Source organism: Plasmodium knowlesi (assembly GCF_000006355.2).
Source record: "Plasmodium knowlesi strain H genome assembly, chromosome: 12".
Classification (NCBI taxonomy): Eukaryota; Apicomplexa; class Aconoidasida; order Haemosporida; family Plasmodiidae; genus Plasmodium; species Plasmodium knowlesi.
Genome location: NC_011913.2, coordinates 2,481,973 through 2,501,380, shown reverse-complemented (window position 1 = coordinate 2,501,380; position 19,408 = coordinate 2,481,973). Strand labels below are relative to the sequence as shown.

The window sequence follows — 19,408 nt, the reverse complement described above, 5'->3', positions numbered from 1 at the left end:
AATACTGAGTGTGATTTGAACGGATGAGTGAAAGGGAAAAAATGATGACACGCTGTTTTCCCCTTTCTTTTTTTTTTTTTTTCTCTCCGAGTTTGGTTTATGTGCCGAAGGGAAATATCGGGCGGGAAACACAGTTAGAGGAAAAAGGAACAAAATAAGGCTGCTCTTTTTTTCTTATTTTGGGGATATCCTGAAAGAATTTTTTTTTTTTTTTTCCATAAAGTTGTGAGCAAAACGAAAATAATGATGCTTTCGTTTCTTTCCATTTTCCCTTTTTTGTTCCCATTTAAGGGGCCCATCCCTTTACTCGTTATTCGAGAAGGAACCCCCCTCAGATTCCATCTTCCTTAACGTGTCTTGCAGGAAATGGACATTCTGGTCAATCTTGGAGTTGATCAGTTTGATGTTCTGCTCAGCCAGGCTGAGTGTTTCGTCTAGCTTGCTTTGCTGCTTTTCCAAATCTGAGAAATGGGGGGAGTGAAGATGAAGATGTGTGTATTTGGTTTCAGGCCTTTTCCTGTGACAACATATCCACAGTAGTATAGGTGAAGATATTTACACTGTGCCTACCGTCGAGCCTGGAAGAGAAGGACTGCGCGTTGTCATGCACCCGTTTCAGTTGGTGAAGCCTTGCCAACACGTTTGGAATTATATGGTGAGTCTTCTTCCAGAGATCTAAGATTTTAAAAAGTTCATCAATGGATTCTTCATAATTTCCTCGATCTTTGGAAATGTTCAAAAGATCTTTTTTGAATTTTTTTAAGTTTAAAAATTCAGATTGCAGGTTTTGCATTTTTTTCTTCACACTCTCTAATTTGATGGAATCTAGCAGGCTTAATTTATTGTATAAATCCAGTATGGCGTGGTTCAGATCATCATATGGAAGCATGGCCATTTTATCTATCCCTAAGGCCTTTTCAATATCTGCAATTTTTCTTTCTAGCGTTAGTAGGTGAGCAGTTTGAATTTCCTTCTCTTTCCCATTTTGTAGGGTGTAAATGTTCACTTGCTTTGGAAAAGAGTTCCCCCGTGTGTCCTTTTGGATGTTCTTTTCATCAGTTGGTTCTCCTTTTTTCGGGTAAACATCATCCCAGTTCTGTAGCCGGTTGAGGATATCTCTGACCACTTCTCTCTTACAATTATCAAGAGAAGTAGTATCCCCCTGTTTGGACGCCATTTTCTCCGCCTTCTCCGATTTCAGTAGTGTTCTCAAATTGTCATCATTTATCATATCATCGATGTCATTTTTTAGTGAAAAAAGTTCCAGCAATATTTCAGGTGGCTCACGGTTATGCATAATTTTCTTAACAATTTGTTCATGCTCTGTTACATCTTCGTTTAATTTTTCGTATGGATTATCGGGGTCGTATGCTTCTCTCTTTCTATTAGCTAAATCATTAATGTAGGTAGTTATGTCTTCCACTTCGCATTTTAATTTTTGTAAATAAGACAGGGGGTCATCTAAATTAGTCGACACCTTCTGATCATATTCATACTGCGTGGAGTTGTTATATTTCAATTTTGCAGGATCTACTTCGATGACTAAACCGTTATTATGATAATGCTTAAAAATTTTATTTTTATAAAACTCGTAAGAATATAGCGGTTTATTCATGGGACTTTCATCCAGGATGTCGCTCTGTTCTTTTTTTTTTTTTTCATCTGATAAGTTGTTATTGTTATTGCTATTTTCGCTTTTTGAATTCGCCCGAAATAGAGGATTTACTTCCCTCTGCTTTGAGTCCTCCTTTACGGCGGCTAGCATGCTCGATAAGTAGGTGTCCAGAGGGGAAGAATATATGTTAACATTTATTTCGTCCAGAAAATGCTTATTCATGGTGACAACATCTTTATACAACTCATTTGCTTCATTATGACATATGGCGTAGTTCGACGTGTCTGGAATATATTCGTAGACATCCTTCTCCTGGGAGGTAAAAAAGAAATCCCGCATATCTACTTTTAAATTTTCTTTCATTATTTTTTTGTTTCTGCTAGAGTTTATTTCTCCCTTCTTTGCTTCGTTATATGTATCGTTTCTTTTAAAGCTCTTGTGTCTTATTTTTTTTCCTCTATCTTTTTCGCTTTCTCCCCTCACAATGCTTGGTGGCTTCTCATGAACTGTATAATCATCGCCCGTACTTGCAATAATGTTTATTTCGTGTTCTTCTTTTTCCTCGTCTACTGACGTTGTGGATATTTTGCTACCTTGCGCATTTGGTTCTTCTCTGCTTTTTTCGATGGTGTCGCTTTCTGCTCGACTTAGCTTTAGTTCTTCTTCTCCGTGCGAGTTGTCCACATCCTTTGGGGCATCATTTGGGACATCATTTGGGACATCATTTGGGGCATCATTTGGGGTGCCTTCTTCGGATTCCTTCTCGGAACAATTCTGCTGAGTCTTTTCACGTAAGACATTTTCCCCAGATTGTTCACTTTTCGCACTATGCTCGTCCCCAGTGTTGTGGTCACCTTTGTCGCTGCCATCATTTCCGTCTTTTTCTTCCCCCTCTACTCCCGAGTTGGTGCTCCCCACTTTATTCATTTCCCCCCTGTCTGAGAAACCCTTTGGATGTGCGTCCAGATTAGCCTAACCCCTTTTTCTTAAAGTTTATACGATTTATGATTCGGAAAGAATATATATATATATATATTTTTTTTTTTTTTTTTTTTTTTGATTAACTGTTCATAATTTTTTTTTTTCACGTAGCTAGCTTTTTTCACTTATAATATTTTCACCTTTTCCTTTTGATCGTTGCAACGATATTTATGTGGAATGATAAAACCACGAAAATGTGCAAAAAAGGGGATACACACACATTCACGTGGAAAATTAGCACAACGAAGTGAGCAAAAAAGGACATTTTACGTTTTTGCAAAGATTGTAAGCATTGTGTGAAAAAAAATTGTCCTTTTCTGTCAGCATTTTTTTTTTTTTTTTTTTTTTTCCGTTGAAGAAAAGTACCAGAAAGGCAGCAAATGGTCTTTTCTATTTTTTGTCATGAAGGACATATAGTTCTGCTAAAAAAAAAGAACGGAAAAAATAAAACGAATTAAAAGCATGAATTGAGCAAGGCGGTTGCAAGAAAAGAGAAGGAGGTTTTTTTTTTTTTTTTTTACATTGGTTTTTCACTGTTACAGTAATTTTACCGCGTGCTGACCATTTAGGGGTGGCCTATACGCAACTGTTGTGCGCTTACATTTCCGCCCGTTTATATAAAAGCGCACTCAGAGAGGAAAGCAAAAGGGTGGTAATTCTTCTATGCTTGTTTTGTATCCTTAGCAAACATGCATTCACTTATGTGAGTGACTTTGTCTGCTTTGTTTGACGAAGAATGAAAAGAGGGAAATGAAGTATATACTACCACATTTTTGTTAAAATTTTAATGTTCTTCGTGCACACTGGATGAACATTTAGACGTATTTATCCTTAGCATGATTGATATGTTACGTGTATTTTTATTCACCCATTTTTGTAATTCTTAGCGGGCAATAAGCAGTTGTGCGCCTTTTAACCAATGCGCAACTGTTTTCGCCAATCAATGTTTTATTTCTTTAAACCTACTTATATGAATGGTGTAGTTGTAGAAGGTGTACTTATAGAAATCCTACACAATGCAATAGGAGATAGACAAAAGAATGTGATTCGTCTTTTAGCGCAGGGCGGCACCTTCCTAACAGAGCATCTTTGCACTTTATTTTACCAAACTATGAAAATGCTACAACCCTTTTAACCCGCTGGAAATTGTGTGCAATGTATGGGGGATTTTTTTTTTTTTTTTTTTTCTTTTTTCGGAGAACATAGGAGGGAACACATAAATTATGCCGCACTTAAACGATTAACTGGTTTCTTACCATGTTTGAAGAATTAGCAATTTGGGGAAATGTTTCCCTTCTGTACACATAAAAATTGTGGCGCATAAACATGTCATATAATTTTTTACATACTTGAAAATGGTGTATGCAAAGAAAGAAAAAAAGAAAATCATCCCCAGGTGGTGCGAAATTTCAAGTGTGTTTCTTTTCTCTACATGTTTAACGTAGCAGAGCATGTGATTAAATAGATGAAAGAGGCCATGTTGTAAAAATTTGCCGCTCGTTTCATTTTTTCCTTTTCATCAGTTATTTTAACCATTTGTATGAATAAGCCATTGTAACTCCTTATTGGAACGGGGGGAAGGGCAGAGGAAACTGGACACACTATATGAAACTCCTGACGAGTAGAGCCACGTTTAACGTGTATTTGGCTTGGTTTCGTTTCGTTTCTCTTTCTTGCTTTGGATTGCCTTTTACGTTCCACTTTGTGGCGAAACGCAGTCACAACGTGAAATGTACGTGCCCCAACCGAAGGAAATGATATCCCGTGAAACACCTCGCGAGGGTTACATTTCAACAAAAAGGGAAAACAAAAAAAAAAAAAAAAAAAAAGAAAAAGAACAGTGACTTGGCGTTCATAACACATGAAAAACGTGCGCCCAAATTGGAATTTTAGGGAGAGCACAGAAAAGAAGAATCTTATAATTTGATATTTTTTCCCAGTTCATCTTTTCCTCGTATGCTTAAGCTGCGAAGCATCAAAAAGGTTTCCACTACATGGGTGTTTTAAAAAGTACAAAAAAGAAAAATCAATATACTGTGTCAACCACGTGTTTCAACGCTTTTCATACTAGTGTATACGCTCGTAATTATGTGCTCATGTAAATACTCTAAATGAGTCATTTTGTTACGATTTAAAAGAACAGAAAAAAAAAAAAAAAAAAACTTTCCTATGCGTGATCGTGAAAACAATCCTTAGGATAACCAGTTTAGTCACGAATAACGCACAGTTGCTGAAAGCACATTACGGGTTTAACAAAAATAAAAATAAAAACGTCAAAGCGTGTATTACATATGTATATTCGTATAACATAGTATAACCCAGCACGTATGGATTTGACTGTTCGTACAAATAAAAAAAAAAAAAAAAAAAAAAAAAAAAGATTATTAAGAAAAATATAAGTTCGCAACTCACATTTAATGTAATTTCCAAATTGTATATTATTAGCATACATGTATATTCAACACTATTTTTGCTTCCTTTTTTTTTTTTTCTGTTTTTTTCTTTTTTCCTCTTTTTTGCTTTTTTTTTTTTTTTTTGTTTGATAATGATATTTTTATTTGTTTCCCAAATAGCTAATTACGATTTGCTTATTTAAGGGCATACGAGGAAGTATGTGCTAATCCAAAGAGAAGCTGCTTACAGAATTCTTCATACAATATGCATACTAATAATACATGATATAGTGAATGTGTCATAATTCCCAAGCTACCTTTTCTTATTTTTGCTTATTAACTTGGTTTTTTGTTTTCTCCATTTTTTACGTGTACGTACGTTCGCTCGACCTTATCCTCTTCTCTCGACATCTTTACATACCGTTAACAAAAGCTGTACTTTTTTTTGCCTAGATAAACTATTTAATTTGCGGAAAGTTGCCCCACATTTATGTTAACGCGTAGTGAGGAGGAAGGAGTAGAAGGGCAAGGATCTAAAAAAAAAAAAATAAATAACCTTGTGTAGCGAATAGGGGTAAGTTAAAAACAAAAAAGGAAAAAGGTTAAAACGGCCTGAAAGAAACGCAGAAGGGGAAGTGAAAAAGTTCCTGCTCTAAAGAATTGCAAAACAAGTACATACACAACAGCATGAGCAGTGCGAAAGGGTCATCACCATTTTGATTGCGCGTGCTACGTGTTCCCATCCGGAACATGTATAACCTATGTATCTTGCGCGAACAAGTATAATTTATTTATTTTATTATTTTTATTATTTTTTTTTTTTACCCCCAATATGAAGCAGATTTGCGAAGAAGAAAACTAAATAAGGAAAAATGGGTAAGAGGGAGAAAAATAGAAAAATGCTTCCCATGTGAATATGTAAATATGTGAGAGTGGGGTGTTCTAGCGTTGTGTGCACTGTGCGTAAGATGTAGCAACTGCCAATTCATTTGGTCGAAGGACATGGACGGGCTTCAAAGTGTTGTCTGTTCATGTGAGGGTTTTTTTAGTTAGAGACCCGTCCAGAGGGATGCACCCCCGGAGGGATATACTGTTGGGACCATTGCATGTGTGCATTCATATATGTTGCCATATATGTATTTGTCGGAGCATTCACGAAGGCCATAGTGTTACCCGAATTGGGCGTTGCATATATCCGTCCACGCATTTTACATGGACAACTGATGTATCAATTGTGACCCTCCTCCTCTTTCCCCCATTCAGTGAGATTCCTCAATTTAATCAAGCCGGTTATGTTCTTACTGCCGGAGGTGCAGTCGCCAGACAGGAAGTTGCCATTCAAGGAGAAGCTACTATGGACAGCTGTGTCTTTGTTTGTCTTTCTCATATGTTGCCAAATACCGTTGTACGGTATCGTAACGAGTAAATTAAGTGATCCGTTTTATTGGATGCGTGTGATATTGGCTTCGAACAGAGGGACATTAATGGAGTTGGGAATATCCCCTATAGTAACAAGTGGTATGGTAATGCAGCTATTGGCAGGTTCCAAAATAATAGATGTAGATCAGAGTTTAAAGGAAGATAGAACCCTTTTTCAAGGAGCACAGAAGTTACTGGGATTGTTAATAACCTTAGGGGAAGCCATCGCCTATGTGGTTAGCGGGATTTATGGAAATATATCAGAAATAGGAACTGGACACGCCATTATTATTATACTTCAATTATTTTTTGCAGGAGTTGTGGTCATCCTGTTGGATGAATTATTACAGAAGGGTTACGGATTAGGTTCAGGTATTTCACTGTTTATAGCAACGAATATTTGTGAAACTATTATGTGGAAATCTTTTAGCCCAACCACCATTAACACAGATAAAGGAATCGAATTTGAAGGGGCAATTATTTCCCTAGTTTATTGTCTTTTTACTGAATCGAATAAAATATCTGCCTTGAAGAAAGCTTTCTATAGAACCCATGCACCAAATGTGACCAACCTGTTAGCCACCATTTTGGTTTTTCTCATTGTTATCTACCTCCAAGGATTTAGAGTGGACTTATCTGTTAAGTATCAAAGCGTACGGGGACAACAGGGGACATATCCGATAAAGCTATTTTACACGAGCAATATCCCCATTATTTTGCAGACCGCATTAGTATCCAATTTATATTTCTTCTCACAAATATTATACAAACGATTCAAGAATAGCATTTTGGTGAATATTTTGGGACAATGGCAAGAAGTTGAATCTAGTGGTACCTCCATCCCGATTGGTGGAATTGCTTACTACATCTCTCCTCCGAACTCTTTTGCTGATATTACAAATGACCCATTCCACACCCTGGTATACATTTCCTTTGTCCTTGTGGCATGTGCCTTTTTTTCGAAGACGTGGATTGAAGTGTCAGGTAGCTCAGCTAAAGATGTTGCGAAACAATTACGAGATCAGCAAATTGGTATGAGAGGATATAGAGATACACCTACATCCCTAACCAGAGTTTTCAACAGATATATCCCTACCGCCGCAGCCTTCGGAGGCATGTGCATTGGAGCCTTGACAATTCTGGCCGATTTCCTTGGGGCCTTGGGTAGTGGTACGGGTATTCTACTCGCTGTAACGATCATATATCAATTTTACGAAATGTTAGTCAAGGAGCAGGAGAAGGCCACGTCGCTCTTTTAGGCCCTCCACAGGGATATACACCCTGTGCAGGGGTGCGCACCGGATCGAATAACCCTTTTTTTTTTTTTTTGCAGAGCGAGTCAATCATTTGCGCGCATCATGGTTTGGGCGCAGCTCTTTTTTGTGGACTCGGCTCTGCTCAGCGTTTTGGAGCAGATTAGCCGGTTTGTCTGAACCGTTTAGGGAAGGTTGCCCAGCTCGCATTTTTCTCCATGTGCATTTCCTCTCCCCTTTTTTTTTTTTTTTTTTTTATTAAGAATGTCATGATAGGAGGATGCTTCTGTGCGAGCAGTGTACGTTGTAAAAAGAGGAGGTGCCCCGCATGCGCAAAGGCAGAGCGTTAAGGAGCAGGCACCCAGTGTGTATAGCCAGTGTGTAACTCAAATGCATATAGTTAAACCCTCCCACCCTCTGTATGGAAATTTATACCCCCATCAGAGTTATCCTTCCCCACGTGTATATTTACATCCTTCCTTTATACAGCACTGCATAGAAGAAAAAAAAAAAAAAAAAAAAAAAAAAGGTTAACATAACCCACCGTGCCTTTTACTTTCTGCATATTATGTACCTTTCTCCTTTTATCCTTCAACCTCGCCTCCTTTCGTCCTACTTCTCCACACTTTTACGTTTCATACCCTTTTGAAATATTTGAATATATTTTATCAAACTAAGAATAACGCAAAAGCAGCGGAAAAGAAAAAAAAAATCTGTAAAAAAAAAAAAAAAATTCTATATTAAAATGAATGCAATTGTTTGCTCGTCTGAGTGGGTGTAGTGGCGCACGGGGGGCAAACTGAATGGCATAATCTGGTCACTCAGTTTGTTTGGAAATATAAAGGACACGAAGTAGGGGGGCACAGTAAGGGAGTACCAAATGGAGACCCCGCTGAGGTCCATCATATATCTGCCACAGCTGCAAGTGTACGAAGCCTCTACAGAGCAAAGGGGGCATTTTCTAGGCGACTCCATAAAGAACACGTAAAGAAGGGCACATCGAATGGGATGTCTTTAGTATGTACTACGCAATGTACAGTTCGCAGAAGGAGGGATGGATCAGACGAATAAAGTGTAATCCAATATTCTAAAGGATTGCATCATTTCGTTAAAAGTTTCCAACTCGGGTTGAATATCCATATCCTCTTTTGGCACATTCCACGTTATTATTATATCTGCATTGTGTTCTTCAAGGGGGAAAATACAAATGTACAGTAAAATAGGTTCATGGGTACTAGAATTATTTTTTTTAATTTTCTGGCGCCCGACTAGCAGAATGTAATTTCCTTGCGAATGGGGCACTGAATGGTTACTTGTTATGATAACATTTTCGATGCTGTCATTTTCTTTCGCTAAATCGTAGAAATAGAAATTGCCCTTCTCCTGTATATTCATATTTTGAAAACACAGAATTTCTATGATTAAGCATTTGTCCTGGAACTTATGTACATACACTTCTTGGTTGTCTGGTATTACTCTGAAGCGAGAAGCGTCGAGGTAGTCGTCCGGAATGTTCATTTTAATGAACTTGTCGAAGAAGTGTCTCTCGTGCAACGCCTCAGCCATGGTGTGCAGGGTGTGGCTAGTTCGATGGTTACCTGGTTGGCTGATTATCTAATTAACCTCTTTGCGGTGAGCGCTCCAATTGGCGGGAAAATCCGCTCGTAAGGTAGGTCTCTCCTTCCTCCTTGTGCAAGAATGAAACTATAGTTTTTACTCCCCGCCAAAGGAAAAAAAAAAAAAAAAAAAGGAGAGAAGAACATCCATCAATAGTGCTTGCTCTCCTTCTCTTCGCCTCTTCCATTTCCCCGTTTTTGTTTTTCCCACCGCTTTTCTCAAATTTCCATGGGTGACATTTAAATATATTAAGAAAAAATGAAGCGACAGTTTTTTTTTTTTTTTCCCCTCCCTTTTTATGAATAAAATAACATCTAGTGGAAGTGAGGGAGTAATTGTTGCTTCTTTTTTTTTGGGGGGCTACACGGAAATAAGGATGAGCGGCACATTCCGTCGACATGGAGGAAGCGATTGGGTATATGCACTGGAGCAAAAAATTAGATGCATACATTTGCGTGTGCATGTATATTGCCACCTATCATAATTTTCTTATACGTGCCTACCATACTGTTTTATATGTATACATACACACATCTTCCTTCTTTCTTCCGTCACTCTGTATGTAGGATGCAATGAAGACCGATTTGGAGAACACATTTAAGTTATTGCAGGGGTGGGTGACGAGGACGAACGAGTCAATAGAAATAGGGGGTCTATGTAAGGACGCAAGGGAAGCTTGTCCTGGCGGGGGGATGCTAGAAGAATTTTTATCTGAAGGAATTATGTAAAGTTGTAGCTGAAATAAGATATTTTATTAATGGTGTAGGAACGAAGAGGGTTAAACTCGCGGGAGGGGTGAATGCGACGTGGGATGGGGAAGCACAAATTTAACCCCTCACCAATGAGGAAGCTTTTCGACGATGTGTCATCGGAACAGTTGCTTTAGCCGAAAATTATGGAGATCATTGTTATTTGGGCAACGCAGTAGACCATATGATGGACAAAGTGGAGCAGGAAGTGGGGGAATATGGAGATCGGGGTGCAACATTGAATAGGTGTAAAGGAATTACTACGGAACAACTAATCATTGGTAAATCCATTCTAGGCAATACAATCAAAGAATGGACAAAGCAGAAAAGGGATGAAGCAGACAAGAATAGTGGTTCCTGGAGGATAAAGTGGCCATGGAAACATTGGGGACTTGTCTGTAAGCAGAAGAGGGAGCAACCAAATCTACAACAACAGAGAAAAAATAATGCAGCTGTAATGACGGAATTCATGAAAATGAAGGAGGACAACACCCACAGTGGCCAAAGTAGTCAACCGACCCTATCAGAAGTACTAATAGACGATAAGTACAAATTAAAACCAGAAACATTGGAACGAGCACTAGCACCACTAGTTAATAATGCGGGGGCAGGAGGACCAAGTGCAAATATAGAGAACCTTATAAAGACGGTAATAGAGAACATAAAGATAGCAGCCCACGTATAACTGGGGAAAGGGGAGAAGGAAGATATGTATGGGAGTGTAGAAATATAATTATGCAATTAGGGGGGGGGAAGAAAAAAGGAGCTGAGAGGTAAATTTGCATTATTTATTTCTTCCCTTCTTTCCTTTCATTTCTTTCTTCTGTTGGAATCTATTTTTTGATTCCACTTCTCTGTATAGGAAAAATATATATATATATATATATATACCTACTTTTCTTTGTTGAATACTTGCATGCAACCATTTGATATTCAATATATATATGTATATATAGGGCGTATGTAGATGTTGTTGCATATATATTGCTTATTACCGCAGCTGGAGGAAAATTGAGAGGAAGTTGAAGGGTAATATGCGCATTCCTAAGCGAAGGAGTAGGAAATTAGTATATATGTACTTCTTCATGATGGGTGACCCCTCCCTATAATATAAATGGAAATCTAACATATATATTTATATTACCTCATGAATAAATGAGCATGGAAGGAACAAATATATATAAATACCCCATTTATAACGTATAAAATTCCAGCCTAAATACGATAATATATATAGTCTACATATGAACAGCGGTAACAAATGGTAACAGTAAATGCGGAACTTTTTTTCTAATTTCAAATGAACACATAAATAGGGGGCACATTGAACACCTACTATATAAATAATATAATAGATGTGAACACATGAAAAAATATATACATATATATATACATATTTCACTGCGCTCATTACATTTATAGGGGGAAGGCGACACTTTTTTAGATAAATTACCATCCCGGAAAGTATATAATAAATTTAAGGATGGCGCGTGCTACACTACTTACAGAACATCGTACGCAGGGAAGGAGGAGCAACTAAAGCAGAAATCTGATGTTCTACCGTACGCGAAAAAAATAATGAATGCCTGGTGTTACATCCCTAAAGTGGACACTTACAGACTGAGCAAATACAGAGGGGAACTGTGTAATTCCTTATATTACTACATAGCTAGTCTATTGCCAGACACATTGCGGAAGGCCGACTTCATAGACCGCATGAATTATATTGGCAATGCACTGAAGGGTGACTGGTACTTTAATAATTGTGACGGAAAATACCCCGTTACCAATACAGACAGGAGTATTCTCCTTCAAAGGAAAATACTCTTCGATTATAAATTTGATCACACTGCCTTGCAAAAACTAATAAAGGCAAATAGTAACGACTGCAATAATAAATATGGTGCTCACCTAGCTGAAATTGAATCAGCTTATAAGGCTGTAAGTAAATATTGTCAGGAGGATAGTGAGGACTATGATTATTGTAAGGCATTTACCAGAACATATGGAAAATATTTTATGGGGGGCAAACCAACATTAACATGCCCCACTAAAGGGGCAACGAAGCAAGTCGCAGGGAAACCAGAAGCATCGCACCCTGAGCTTGTCAAACCAGCATCAGCATGGGAAGATCCACTTGCCACCTCCTCAGGAGGGGAGGAAGATGATGACGACCTCCTGGACGACCTCGACCTCGACGACTTCCTCAACCTCCAGAAGGTAAGAAGCAGTAGACTTCCTCGAGGAGGAGGCTAAAAACATGGAAGAAAATTTTCACCTTCTTTTCTTAGTTCCTCTTACCTTCCTTTCCATTCCTTTCATTTCATTCCCTTTTCATGGACTCCCCTTTTCACTTCCCTTTCCTTTTACTCCCCTTTCCTTTTACTCCACATTCCTTCATTCTTTTTCCGATTCCCATATCCGGTTAGACCCGCCCTTTTCGGTTGGACTGACATGTTCGATTTCTTCCTGTGTACGAGAAGTTTTTCCCCATACATCCTTTCCTCCTTAAACCCCATAAACCTAAAACAAAAAACCTGAATCCTATACCCTGGAACCTTTAAACTTAAAATCGAAATATGAATCCTTCAACCTAAACCCTAGAACTTTTTCATTCTTCCTTTTCATTCCTTCCTTCTCTTCTGTCCCTCACTCCTTTAATTCTGTCATTCCTTCTCCTTCCTTTGCACTAGAAAAAAATGGAGGATATATAATGGAAGCACATACATTATACTTTCCACTGGTATAATGAGCTACCACGCATGTTCCACACACTGCACCAATTACTTTTGTAGGAGGGAGCTCTGAGTGGATTACCTTCCCGGAAAGACTACTATAATATGTTCGATCGAGGGGTGAACAATTGTAGGAATTATAATAATTGGCCTCAAGAAATGAAGGTTGCATTGGAGGATGACCCAGATATTGGGGAGGGCGCAGAGAAGATTGCAAAGGGCCTGTGCCATGCATATGAAACGAAGAAGAATAGTACATCCCATAAGCTTAATCAGGATTATTGCGATTTTTACTACTTCTGGGTAGGGGGAAAGATATTGAGGGAATTAAACGGTGGTAAAGATTTTAAGAGTGTTATGAAAAAAATAAAGGAAGAAGTGGAGAAAAAAAAAAGTGATCATGGTTGTTCTTTCCGCTTTCCAACAGAAAGGGGAATAAATTTTTTTCTCCACAGTAAAATTTTATTTGATTATTACAAAGACCATGAGTCTATAAATCCCCACTTAAAGATTGGGGGTAAGGTCTGCGCTAATGCATATTATAGGTATTTATTGAAAGCACAAAATGCTTATACATATATGAAGGATAAATGCGAAAATGGCGGTAAAACAAATAATAAAGAATGGTGTGAATATTTTAAAGAAATGTATAAGGAATGTAGGAATGGGGAACACAGCACGTTGTCACTGTGTAAGGTAGGGAAGTCAACATTAGGAGAACAATGCGCAACCACTTACAGATCATCAGTAACGGAGGAACGTACACCCCTCACCCCAGAAGGTTCAACTTATCCCGAAGGGGACACCACCAATAATAGGAGCACCATCCCTCCTGCTACTGCCATATCTGGTATATTGTATACCATCGGATTACCAGCATTGGGCCTCTTCTTATATAAAGTAATAGACATATATATGTGGTATACATATATGTAGACGTACACATATAATACGTGTCCCTGTACACCCCCTCTTTATTCTTTTTTTTTTTTTTTTTTTTTTAGTATACTGATCTATTTGATGGAATAAAAAAATACCTCTTTGGTGGCAGTAATAATACACGAGGAAGGAATAGGGGAAGAGGAAGAAGAGCTACTTTTCGACACAATCATCAACACTTTGACAGCTATTTTGATTCTTCCACAATAGGTGACTCCACAGAAGGAGTTTCAACACTCGGATCCACAGAAGGAACTTCCACAATAGATGGAACAGTATATTCTATCCCCTATGTTAGATGCGAACCTTTCTCTTTGCCGAGCCAAGAGAAACAAACAAACAAATACAGTGCTATGCCACACATATATATGTATAGTATATAGATATATATCTACATATACATAATACATGGCCCTGCACACACCCTTTTTCCCATATATTTTTTCTTTTTTTTTTTTTTTTCTTCAGTATACTGAAGTATTTTCTGGAATGCATGACAACTTTGGTGGAGGTAACAACATCAGCATCAATGGAAGGAATGTAAGAAGGGGAAGAAGCAGGTTATACAGCATGTACTACAATCATTTTGACGATTCTTCCACAATAGGTGATTCCAACACTGTGTATTCCACAGATGTTTCGACAGTGGACGGTTCCACAACAATGGAGTCTACTTCCGACTTAACAGAAGACACTTCTACCATATATAATGAAGGGCGAGGACGATCACTACAACCATGAGGGAAACAAAATAGAACTATTCGTTATGGAAGAATATAATACCGTTCTTTTATGCAACATTGCAATGTGTAAACACATTAAATGAACATATACATTTATATGTGATGTAACACATTAAATGCAATGCTCCCGTCTGGAGGGGGGAAATAACCACGCACAGTTCATACCGTATAGGAGAAAAGTTATATTTTTCTTTCTTTTTTCCTTTTCTTAAAGAAGTTACTTTGTACACTTTTATTTGCTTCATTTTCTATTAAATTCTGTATTGTTGTACTGAACTGTTTATGTTCATGTGCAACCCATATAAGTGAAAGAGAAAGAAAGGAAAAAAAAAAATTTTTTCTCCCGACTTTATTCCGATTTGTTCGGAAAAAATTCTCACCTAACTGATTTTGTTGACAAACTCTTTAATTCATTCCTCTATTTGTTTGCAACTTTTTTTTTACTGAACATCTAAAGTGTTCATTAAATTTTTTTTTTTTGGTTGTAGGTTTTTATTTTAATAATTTTTTCTTTTTCACTTAGAAAAATGCAGAGAGTGTATAAAAGGGACATATATTTTTTTTTCTTTTTTTTTTTTTTTTTTTTTTTTTTGTATGTTGCTGTATGTAACTGAGTTCATTTTAACTACTTCCAAGATATGAATCATGGTCTTAGGCGCATGGCCACCTTTTGCCTCGTCGTACCAAAGTCCACAGGACATCTGCATTACAGTATTTTTTGTTCCTTTTGAAAAAAAATTACAAATGCGGAGGACTGAACTTTGTAAAAGGGAAGCGTTTTAAAATTATGGAAAAAAAATTGTTTTGCCACTTTTAAAAGTAGAAATAAAAAGTGCCAGGAAAGGGCGATGAAAGAAAAATAAAAGGTGCCAGAAAAAGGCGATGAAAGAAAAATAAATAAAAGTGCCAAAAAAAGGCGATTTAAGGAAAAATAAAAGGTGCCAGGAAAGGGCGATGAAAGAAAAATAAAAAGCGCCATAAAAGGCGCTAACAAGAACAACAAAATTTTTTCAAAAAGGTAGCAATGGTGGTATACGAAGTTTGTATGCAGAAGGTATGCAAAATGATATATAGAATAGCGAGAAATACATGCGAAAAAAAATAATTAAAAGAAGCGTCCATTCCAGTCTTGAAAAAAAAGTGCAATACAGATAAATAATATTATGGTAATAGGTTCATGGGAGTTTTTACTACATGCAGCGATATAAAAAAAAAAGGAGAAAAAAAATATATATATATAATTTTTTTTTTTCTTTTTTTGTTCTTACATGTTACCCGATTTTTTATTAAACAAAATATGTTATTACTATATATATTATATAGTTTAGATTTAATTTAAAATTTTGAAAAATTATTTTCTTAATTTTTTTTTTTTTTTCCGGTTTCTGCGTGATCATTTAGATCTTTATTCGTCAGTTTGCCAATTTGTCATTTTGTCAGTTTGTCAATTTGTCAATTAACAATTTGTCAATTAACAATTTGTCAATTTGCTAATTTAATAATTAACCATTTATCTTTTTCTCACTAAAAACTTTTTCCACCCTTTTTCCTATTTATTTTTACAAGCGCCTCGTTCGCCGTTTCGCTGATTGAATGCTTTGCGCCAATTTACTACTCCTTGTCTCTTCCCCTATGCATGGCAAAATATAACAATTAATCCTTTTTAAAGGAAAAAAATCATTGGATGCAATTTTTTTAACAATTTTATCCCCATCTGTGCTATATACATTCATTTGGCTTCTTGTCAACGCGTAAGTGGTATATTTATTTTTAAGAGTTGCTCTGCAGTTTTTTGCTTACCCCATTTTATTTGCTGTTCCAACCTGCGAGCCCTTTGCGCCGTTGTACATTTCCAGATTGATGCGTTTTTTTTCCCCCCCACGTATGCTTGACGTCTGACTCATTTCCTGTTTCGCTTCGATTGACTTTCTCCGCCACGCAGCGCCAATTTGCATACTGCACCCCATAGACCCCCTTTGTTCATCCGTTCACAAACTAGCCGCCGCCCCCCCACACGTACGCCAACATGCCCGGAAGCACGAAGAGTGACACCAAATTAGATAATGAAATTCGAGTGAGCTACAAGAGTGATGCTCTAGATTACGTATACAAAGCAGTTGTCCTGTTTGAAACGCACGATGACGTGATCTTGTCCGGTGTCGGCAAGGCCATCACCTCGGTGGTCAACGTCGCGGAGATGGTCAAGAGGAGAGCCAAGGGATTACATCAGTGTACCAAGGTTTACGAGAAGGAGCACATCATTAAGAAGTAGGCATGATAGGAGCGCGTACATAGAGCTATATATAGAACGCTTCCGCGCAGTACATATTTTTTTCATGACCGCCATAACAATCAGGCAATTCTCGCCCATTTAAGTGGCATATGTACATAGCATTATGTTGCACGCCTAATCAACATGTAAACATACCCTATTTTTTGTACCCCATATGCAGAGAAGACCCACTTGCCGCAAAGAAAGAAGACAAGGAGGAGGAAGAAGAGGAGAAAAAGCCCGGAGAAGAACCCGAGGAGGGTGAAGAAAACGACAAGAATAAGGAAACGGAAAATAGAACAATTGAATTCAGAACCACCGTCCCTTGCATAAAAATTATTTTAACAAAAAATGATACAAACGTAGATAAAAAGGAAATAGGCTACCAAGCACCTATAGATGATAAGGACGTAAATGTCATGACTGCTGATCAAATACTAAAGGAAAAATCCTACAGACGAAAATGTGAGTTTTTTTTTTTTTTTTTTTATGCACATAAATGCAGCATATGGGGGGAAGACTTCCCTTCATTTTGTTTCTACTAATTTTGGGATATCCTGCCCATTCTTCTGAATGGGTTATTTTGGCTATCCCCTTTTTCCTTCGGCTACCCAACATTTTACTGCATTTCTCCCCACACTTCGCAGATAGGACAGGTCGAGGCGGAGACAGGTTCAGATCGTCCTACCGCAGGAATTACTATGAGACCCCTATGTGGAATAACAGAAGATTTGAAAAGAAGAATTAAATAACTAAGCCGTTTTAACGTAGTTATTATATTTTCCTCTTAACCGCAAATTTGCACATTGGATGATGCGTACAGCGCAAAACATATGCCATATGACCAAGCCCTATTCCCTGCAGTATATTTCGTATCGCATACCTCATAGCGCATATTCCAGCCCCCCATTTTCACACGTCATTGTTCCCCCGGCCCTCGTCTTAAGCATTTATTTTTTGTTTAGGATTTTGAATAAACGCTTTGTTATATGCGTATGTATGTGTGATATCACGTGAAAAGGAGCATATTATATCGCAGTATGTCACATTATATCAGATTTTATCACATTGTATCATACATGTTATATATACTTTTTCTGAAATGATTCTTTCGCCATTTAAAAGGGCTGTTCTTTTTAAATGTGGATAATCCTTTCATCACTACCCCTATATCGAGATAAGGTGTATTCGTGCTACTGTTGCGAATCCTTGTAATTGTTACTATGTAGCTTAAGTAATTATATATATATATATATATATATATATATATATATATATATATATATATATATATATATATATATGTGTATTTTCAAGTGTTTTTACGTGGGCATATATGATTCTGTTTTCAATGTTCTCAAGTGTGATTACGAATATTGTTATGATTTCTTTATTCTTTCCAATTAATGTTTAAAGTTAAAAAATTTTGCTATTTTATCAACTTATTAACGTTAAATTAAATTTCTTTTAAAGCTTCGACATGTTTTATTTGTTAAGAAAGCTATCAGCTTCATATATTAAGCGAACAAAAAGAAAAAAAAAATAAATAAATAATAAAAAAAATGGAAAGCATGTATTGTTTTCGTATGGGTAAATTTTCCAATGTAAAGAAAATATAGGAGGGGAGGGGAAATTTCAAATGCACGGGTGAAAGGCATACTATGTTCGACCAGACTGATTCGTACATTTTGCGTCATCATTATACCTCCTATCTGTTTGCCTACTTTTAATCGCCATATATTTCATGTCAACATGAATGGAAGATCATGAAGGGGGGGACTTTTCTCATTTGTATGCACATCGAATAATGCGTTTGTCTGATGGATCTACGAAGCATTATTCTTATGGGTATACAATACGCCTCCTCTGTTGAAAAGCTTTTTATCCCATTTTCCTCCACTTACATCAATTCTTTTGAATGGAACAGGGGAGTTAAAATGAGGGATCATTTTCCATCCTTTATGAACACTATTTACTCGGTCTTTCCTCGAATTAGCAGAGAGGATATACTAATTTGTTGGAAAATATGGAACTAACCGTTGCCTTCGAAAAGGGAAACCCCAAATTTTCAGTTACATAGAAGTCGCAGAATGTGTGATCTCTTCATGTAAAAATAAAAGAAATAGCTAAAATTTGAAGTTATAGAAAAAAAAAAAAAAAAAAAAAAAAAAAATTACACTTAAAAATGTACAGAATGTATGACCTGTTCATATAAAAAAAAGAAAAAAAGGTCACTTTTCCTTATTTAACCTTAACAGTTCGCAACTTTTTTTTTTTTTTTTTTTTTTTCAACATTGGCACTGATTATAAATAGCTGTTTGATGACTAGGCCGTAAAAAGGACGAGGGATAGGAAAGCATAGAAAAACACGGAGTGTATGTTTTGAGGGTTTGGGTGTGCCTTTCTTAGCACCATTCGCTTTTTGCATATGTATGTGCCCCCACGCGCTTGTACATACACGCCCGTAAGTGTTGCGAGGAAGGAGCTCATCCTAGCTGCCATTTATGTGTAACAGCGGAAAAGCGGGAATTGTGCAGCACTTTTTGCAAGAATTTTATATGCGGGAAAAATATAAAAAAGGAACATGCTTGTAAATGCAAATGTACACATGAAGGGCGCATAACGAAGGAACACTAATTCATCCCAGCGCATCTTTTTTCAGTGCAAGGGATTTTGCAATTGTAAAAAAATG

At 37.1% G+C, this 19,408-nt stretch overlaps 6 protein-coding genes across 6 annotated transcripts; 4 read left to right on the top strand and 2 right to left on the bottom strand.

Annotated features, from left to right (window-relative positions):
* Positions 1-303: 303 nt before the first annotated feature.
* On the bottom strand, positions 304-2,542 carry PKNH_1255300 (dynactin subunit 2, putative; the record flags this gene model as incomplete). The annotated part of the gene is made up of 2 exons (XM_002259858.1): positions 304-461; positions 571-2,542. 2 exons carry the CDS (start codon positions 2,540-2,542, stop codon positions 304-306), a joined length of 2,130 nt encoding a protein of 709 aa, XP_002259894.1.
* Positions 2,543-5,861: 3,319 nt separating this feature from the next.
* On the top strand, positions 5,862-7,667 carry PKNH_1255200 (protein transport protein SEC61 subunit alpha, putative; the record flags this gene model as incomplete). The annotated part of the gene is made up of 2 exons (XM_002259857.2): positions 5,862-5,865; positions 6,253-7,667. The coding sequence occupies 2 exons, from the start codon at positions 5,862-5,864 to the stop codon at positions 7,665-7,667; spliced, it is 1,419 nt and encodes a 472-aa protein (XP_002259893.2).
* A 1,053-nt stretch (positions 7,668-8,720) lies between these two features.
* On the bottom strand, positions 8,721-9,227 carry PKNH_1255100 (Mog1-like protein; the record flags this gene model as incomplete). The annotated part of the gene is made up of 1 exon (XM_002259856.1): positions 8,721-9,227. The coding sequence occupies one exon, from the start codon at positions 9,225-9,227 to the stop codon at positions 8,721-8,723; it is 507 nt and encodes a 168-aa protein (XP_002259892.1).
* A 984-nt stretch (positions 9,228-10,211) lies between these two features.
* On the top strand, positions 10,212-10,712 carry PKNH_1255000 (uncharacterized protein; the record flags this gene model as incomplete). The annotated part of the gene is made up of 1 exon (XM_002259855.2): positions 10,212-10,712. One exon carries the CDS (start codon positions 10,212-10,214, stop codon positions 10,710-10,712), a length of 501 nt encoding a protein of 166 aa, XP_002259891.2.
* A 576-nt stretch (positions 10,713-11,288) lies between these two features.
* PKNH_1254900 (KIR protein) lies at positions 11,289-14,442 on the top strand (the record flags this gene model as incomplete). Its single annotated transcript, XM_039114197.1, has 5 exons — positions 11,289-11,291; positions 11,450-12,247; positions 12,823-13,662; positions 13,767-13,994; positions 14,170-14,442. 5 exons carry the CDS (start codon positions 11,289-11,291, stop codon positions 14,440-14,442), a joined length of 2,142 nt encoding a protein of 713 aa, XP_038969844.1.
* Positions 14,443-16,470: 2,028 nt separating this feature from the next.
* PKNH_1254800 (DNA/RNA-binding protein Alba 2, putative) lies at positions 16,471-17,464 on the top strand (the record flags this gene model as incomplete). The annotated part of the gene is made up of 3 exons (XM_002259853.1): positions 16,471-16,712; positions 16,898-17,181; positions 17,364-17,464. 3 exons carry the CDS (start codon positions 16,471-16,473, stop codon positions 17,462-17,464), a joined length of 627 nt encoding a protein of 208 aa, XP_002259889.1.
* Positions 17,465-19,408: the final 1,944 nt, after the last annotated feature.